This window comes from Rutidosis leptorrhynchoides, chromosome 5, assembly GCF_046630445.1.
Source record: "Rutidosis leptorrhynchoides isolate AG116_Rl617_1_P2 chromosome 5, CSIRO_AGI_Rlap_v1, whole genome shotgun sequence".
In the NCBI taxonomy this organism is placed as follows: domain Eukaryota; kingdom Viridiplantae; phylum Streptophyta; class Magnoliopsida; order Asterales; family Asteraceae; genus Rutidosis; species Rutidosis leptorrhynchoides.
In genome coordinates, this window is record NC_092337.1 from 355,765,098 (window position 1) to 355,772,159 (window position 7,062).

The 7,062-nt window shown below is 36.0% G+C and overlaps 1 protein-coding gene across 1 annotated transcript; it reads left to right on the forward strand.

Moving 5' to 3' along the window:
* Positions 1–4,539: 4,539 nt before the first annotated feature.
* LOC139849677 (uncharacterized) lies at positions 4,540–5,331 on the forward strand. The gene has a single exon (XM_071839309.1). It carries the CDS (start codon positions 4,540–4,542, stop codon positions 5,329–5,331), a length of 792 nt encoding a protein of 263 aa, XP_071695410.1.
* The last annotated feature ends 1,731 nt before the right edge of the window (positions 5,332–7,062 follow it).

Genomic DNA, 7,062 nt, shown 5'->3' on the forward strand with positions numbered 1-7,062 from the left:
CTTTAAGGATCTAAATTTTCATAGTCACGTGAGACTTTAAACCGCCTTTCAAATGTGCACTTTGCTTTGGAAACTGAAAGTAAATCGGCTATTTGATTGCAAGTGTCGTTGACCTGAACCCGAGGCAACTGTGGATGGCACACCCACCTTTAACCATGGTTCTATCATTACTATCATTGCTTATACCGCCGTATCAAAATCACTGATGTATAAAGTATGAGATTAAAAAAGTAATTCGAGTGAAGTGTGATTTTATTTCAAGTTCTGTATTGCTTGAGGACAAGCAACATTCAAGTGTGGGGATATTTGATAGTGCTCTAAATGAACATATATTTAGTATCAATATCCTTCCAATATGTAAAGCTTTTAGTTACTATTGTTCTATTTTTATGTAATAATCGTTTAAATAAATAAGTGCGAAGACAAAAGAAGAAAACAACGATTTGAAGAAGCAAATGATCAAAAACCTCAAATGTATAAGATACAATCCAAGTGGTTCCATTTATTGATAAGAAACGTCTAAAAATTACAAGAGTACAAGTTGCGGAACGCAAAGTACAAGATATCTACGCGTACGAAAGGACGTTCGAAAATCCAAAACCGAGACATAAACCAAGTATCAACGTACAAGACAATGGACCTAAAATTACAAGTCAACTATGCACAAGAATATAATATATATATATATATATATATATATATATATATATATATATATATATATATATATAATTATATAAATTATATATATATATATATATATATATATATATATATATATATATATATTATATATATATATATATATATATATATATATATATATATATATAAATATTATGCCGGCAAGGCTAGGAAACAAAGTTGCATGAGCTGGAAACTTGACCCCCTCGATCACGGAGATACCAAGGCTAAAATGATCGCGGAGCACACCACACTCAAATTTCGCCTATAAAAGCTGAACCATTCTGCTCGACCTCTTACACCATCCATCAATCTCTCTATCGATATATATATATATATAGTATATATTTATTATTAGTTTAGTTTTATATTAGATTAGTATAGGTAATGTAATGGTTATTTATGGGTTATAAAGTCGAAGTTCTGTCCGTGTAACACTACGCGATAAATAACCATTGTAAGCTATGTTCTTCCTTTTTAAATTAATGTCTCATATTTAAGTTATTATTATGCTTATTTGAGCCGAAGTAATCGTGATGTTAGACTAAATATTAAGACGAGGTTATTGAACTTTGGACCATAATTGGGGTTTGGAAAAAAGACCGACACTTGTGGAAATTGGACTAGGGGCTATTAATGGGCTTTATATCAACTAAATGATATCTCATTAATTTAATATAGAGATTTATAATTTGACGTATCTATAAATAACCACATACGCTTGACTGGGTACGGTGAGCTGGATATTTATAAATACGAATAATTGTTCATTTGACCGGACATGGGGATGGATTAATAGTCAATGGACTCATTAAAACAGGGGTGGATTACATTCAAGGGTAATTGGTGTAATTGTTAACAAAGTATTAAAACCTTGGATTACACGCAGTCGATAACCTGGTGTAATTATTAAACAAAGTATTAAAACCTTGTTACAGTTTAAGTCCCTAATAGTTGGAATATTTGACTTCGGGAATAAGGTTAATTTGTCGAGCATTTTATAATTATGATCGATGAACTATTATGGGCAAAAACCAAATAGGTTTCAAATAAATCCAGGACAAAGGACAATTAACCCGGGGTAATAAATTAAAATCAAAACGTCAAACATCATGTTTACGGAAGTTTAAATAAGCATAATTATTTTACTTTATATTTCCTCATACTTTTATTTATTGTCATATTGATTATTGTTATTTATTTTATCGTTATTTAAATATCGTCATTTACTTTACGCTTGACTTAAAATATAAAATCAACAAACGCCATTAAACGGTAAATCCCCCTTTTTTATATTATTACTAAAAATAATTATATTTATATTTTGTACAAATATAGTTGTTTAAAATATAGTGTAAAATAAGTCGTCTCCCTGTGGAACGAACCGGACTTACTAAAAACTACAATACTCTACGATTAGGTACACTGCCTATAGTGTTGTAGCAAGGTTTAGGTATATCCCATCCGTAAATAAATTACATAAAACTTGTGTAAATCGTATAATATTTCGTATTAAAAATATAAGTATTTCGTATACACTGCTGCACACATCATTCTTGATCTCGGAAAAAGTGAGTAACATGTGGAGTGAACTTTCGGTGTTAGCTCTAGAACGCAAGATGTCGGACCATTGCCCTATTATTTTAAGGGATAGGGCGATAGATTTCGGGCCAAAACCAACAAAGATATTGGATGAGTGGTTAGAAGCGGATGGGGTGAAAGAGATTATTTCTAATGCATGGAACAAAGAAGTACTTAGTAGAAGACATGATTGCAAGTTTAGGGATAGATTGAAAAACATAAAATTTGCTCTAAAAGAATGGAATCATAATTCACTTCATAATATTAATGGGGAAATCGAAGCTCTTAAAACTAAAGCTATTGAGGGGTAAAATATAGCCGAAGAACGGGTACTTACAACCGAGGAGAGGAATGAATGGCTCGAATGTAGAAAAAGGTGGATAGACAAAGATAAAGTGAAATCAAATATGGCTAAAAAAATCAAGATTTAAATGGATTTCGGACGGAGACGACAACACCAAGTTCTTCCACTCTTTTATGAAAGGAAGGTATTCGAAAAGGAATATAAGGGGTTTACATATTAATGGGTCATGGTGCGAGGACCCGATAGACATTAAACAAGAAGTCGTCAAGCACTTTAAATCTCTGTTCGCCATCCGTAGTGGTGAAGTCTTAAAGCTGCAAAATTCAGCAGCTATGCCGAGGCCACAGCAGCTCTCTGCTGCCCAGGCCGATCACCTTGAGCTTAAATTTTCCGAATAGGAGGTTTTAGATGCGATAAATGCATGCAGGTGTTCGAAAGCCCCGGGTCTCGATGGCTTCAAATTCAAATTCTTCAAGCTCCATTGGGATTTAATTAAAGATGAACTTTTATCGGCTCTTAATTGGTTTTGGGATAAGTGTGAAATCTCGAACGGGTGCAACTCATCTTTTATAACACTTGTCCCAAAAGTCACGAATCTGGTGGGGTTGAACGAATTCCAACCCATTAGTTTGATTGGATGCTACTACAAAATTCTTGCTAAGGTTCTTTCCATTAGACTTCGAAAGGTGATACCGAACCTTATCGGAAGTGAGCAAAATGCTTTCATAAAGGGGAGGTATATCCTTGACGGCGCTCTCATTGCAAACGAGTCAATTGACTACATTAAAAGAAGCAAGAAAAAAAGTCTCCTTTTTAAGGTGAATTTTGAAAAAGCATTCGATTGCCTAAGTTGGGATTTCCTTCTTGAAATCATGAGTCGTATGGAGTTTGGTGAATGATGGAGGAAGTGGATCATGGCTTGTTTAAGGTCGGCCTCAATATCCGTTCTTGTTAACGGATCACCGACACAAGAATTTAATATCGGGTATGGGGTACATCAAGGAGACCCGTTGTCACCTTTTCTTTTCATTATTGCAGCGGAGGGGTTGAATTTGCTTACGAAGAAGGCGATAAGTGTGGGGTTATATAAAGGGGTGGAAATCGGTTCGGAGAACGTGTTAATTTCGCATCTTCAATATGCGGACGACACCATCTTCCTTGGAGAATGGAGTAGACAAAATTTCAACAATCTCATGAAGTTATTAAAGTGTTTTGAAAAAGTTTCGGGTTTAAAAATTAACTTCAATAAAAGCCAAGTGTTCGGTCTCGGTGTCCACAATCCGAAATTGAAATAATGGCTAGTCGAGTTGGTTGTAAAGTTGGAGACTTCCCATTTACTAGTCTTGGCTTACCTATGGGTCGAAATATGAATCGGGTGGAAAATTGGAAACCCGTTATTGAGAAATTTAACTCTCGTCTTGCGAATTGGAAAGCAAAAACGATTTTTTTGGGGGAAGGTTAACGCTAATCAAATCGGTCCTTAATAGTCTACCGTTATATTATTTTTCTCTCTTTCGTGTGCCTTTGAGTGTCTTAAAAACCCTTGAGTGTATACGTAGAAAATTCTTTTGGGGCGGGTCGGGTCGGGCGATATCTCAAAAACTCTTTGGGTCAAATGGGAAGATTCTCTTTTGCCTTACGGTGAAGGAGGTCTTAACATCGGTACTTTGCGGGCAAAAAATCTTGCATTATTGGGTAAATGGTTGTGGCGGGTTAAATTGGAACCTAATTCTCTTTGGGTCACGACTTTAAAAAGCATTGATGGCGCTAACGGACTACTCCTACCTTTGGGCCTCTCCGGGTCAAAAGGAAAGAGTGGTGTATGGTTTAATATCTTTCGCGCAGGTTCAGATTTCGGGAAGACATGATTGCAGTTCGCGAATTCGTTCAGCAGGCAGATCGGGGATGGAGTCTCAACGAGCTTCTGGTCAGACTGCTGTTTAGAAGAAATTCCACTCAAATCCAGGTTCATGAGATTATACAAGCTTGGTCAGGAGCAGCATGCAAGCGTATTCGAAAGAGTACGATGGACAGAAGACTCATGGCAGGCGACATGGAATTGGCAACGAGAGATTACCGGTAGAACACGAGGAGAATTCGATGAGTTAATTTCACTTTTAAACGGGTATCATAAAAAAGATCAAAGTTTCGACTCTTGGGTATGGCGCTTAGCAACGAATGGGGTGTTCTCAACAAAAAAGTTAACTACACTTATCGATGAGAAGCTTCTTTCACATTCGAGGACGCGGGATGCAACATTAAAAAACAACTTGGTTCCTTCTAAAGTAGAAATTTTCATATGGAGGGTGTTGAAACAGCGTATCCCGGTCCGTACGGAACTCGATAAAAGAGGTATTGACTTGGACACCGTTAGATGCCCTCTATGTGACGATGATGTGGAAACAACTGAGCATTCAATGATTTTCTGTCGGCATTCAATGGAAATTTGGGATAAAGTATACAAATGGTGGAAGTTGGATTCGTTTGCAAACTTTAGTCTAAACGAGGCATTTCTTGGTAAAAACAACCGACCTCTCTCCTTTTTGGGGTCCAAAATTTGGCAAGCAATGGAATGGACGTGTGGATATTTGATTTGGAAGAACCGGAACCGGAAAATTTTCTCAAATTCATGTTGGAATGGACCGAGCGGCTTAATGGAAATTCAACTAGTCTTGTTCGATTGGATATCTTCGCGTTTCAAGCATAAAAAGATCGAATGGCTACAATGGTTATCCGATCCGCTTCAATATTGTATAGATTAGTTTCGTTAGTTGTTCCATGTATTCATTAGTGTCGCTCTCTTTGCAACATGTTTTCGAGTTTTCCATAGTGCCCAATCAATTGTAATGGGTGCTATTTCGTGTTGTACCTCTTTCCGTGTTAATAATATGTTGCTTTTCGGAAGAAAAAAAAATGTGATAAAGGAGCAAACTTGAACATAAAGCTTGAGTCTTTATCATCTAAATGTGATAAGCAAACTTGAACATAAAGATTGAGTCTTTATCATCTAAATATGATAAAGGTGCAACCTTTACAGTCTTAGAAGCTTGAAACGCTAAAAAAGTTGAAGCTTTCCAACTCCTATGTAGTAAAGATGCAATTTTTGTAAACGTATAAGGCTTGATTACTAAAAAAGATTGAAGCTTTACTAATTTCATGTAATAAAGATGCAACCTTTGTCAACATGAGAGCTTTAGACACCAAAAAGGGTGAAGCTATATTGCTTACATGCAATAAAAGTGCACCTTACTTGAGTCAGAAAGTGTCTAAATATTCAAAACAACTCGATCAGCCCATTATGATCAAAACAGCATAATTGGAGGTCTAAGGAGTTTAAGATTTGGATTCCTCAGGTTGTGTAGATGATTTTTCATATTGGCCTCATTGCAATCCGTCGCACGGTTTGTGAAATACGCCTCCGACAAATCACTATGTTTTTCTTACGACGTGCTAAAAATTCTGACCTACTCAAGGTTTGACCGGCGCCACGATCAAACGACATTCAGTTGGGGTCTGATTTTTGGACAGCGGCAAAAGGAATCACAAATGCAACGTAGGCCACTAAACACACATCATTTGCTTATGTATAGAGGACACAACAGCTGTCCAAAGTCGAGTATTAATAACTGACCTCTTTTTGAAAATTAAAACTTAGTTTTCTTTAGAGTATGATGATGATGATGATGATGTATGTATGACTTGAACAAATTAGAAACTCATTAGATAAGATTATTGACTAAGTGACTATAACTTAGGTTGAGGATGCGTTGGACCAGACACCTTACTTACATGTTGTTACCTGTTATCGTGGTTGAACACTCAAGGTGAGATATTGTTCCCTTTTTAAACTTCAAACTATTTTGGGACTGAGAATATATGCGCTGTTTTACATTTCTACATACTAGACACGAGTACTTAAAGTAGGGGTTATATAATGGTACGAAATTCCCTTTAGCTTGGTAATTGTTAGTTATTGATTTTCTCGCCGATAAGCGCGAATCTTAGATATGGATCCATAGGGTTTGACAACCCCACTCAGGCTAGTTGTGCTAGCAGGTAATAAGTGTTTAATACTTCGTAGACATAATGCACTTGCCAGTGTACACATTAGGGGTGATTTTAAGACGTTAAGCTTGGTTACCAGTGCCCGTAAACTAATACGTTTTGATTGTTTTTTAATACTGAAATCTCGTAGTCTACCTTACTTATTTGTTCACAATAAAACCTTATCTCACAAACATACGTGTTGACTTTTAAGCATGTTTTGTTCTCAGGTACTTAGCTGTTTGCTTCCATTGTGCTAGAGGTTTGCATATTTGGAGTCACAGATTTCAAAACTTTTACTTACATTCGAATAAATTAAAACTGTTCTTCTGTACTTTGTTTACAACTTGATGTTTAAGTCACGTAATGTTTATGTCACTTTTATTCGTAGTAGCATGTCACTTATGTCGAATTTCTATTTTCAAAAAACTTTATTGTAATGAATGCAA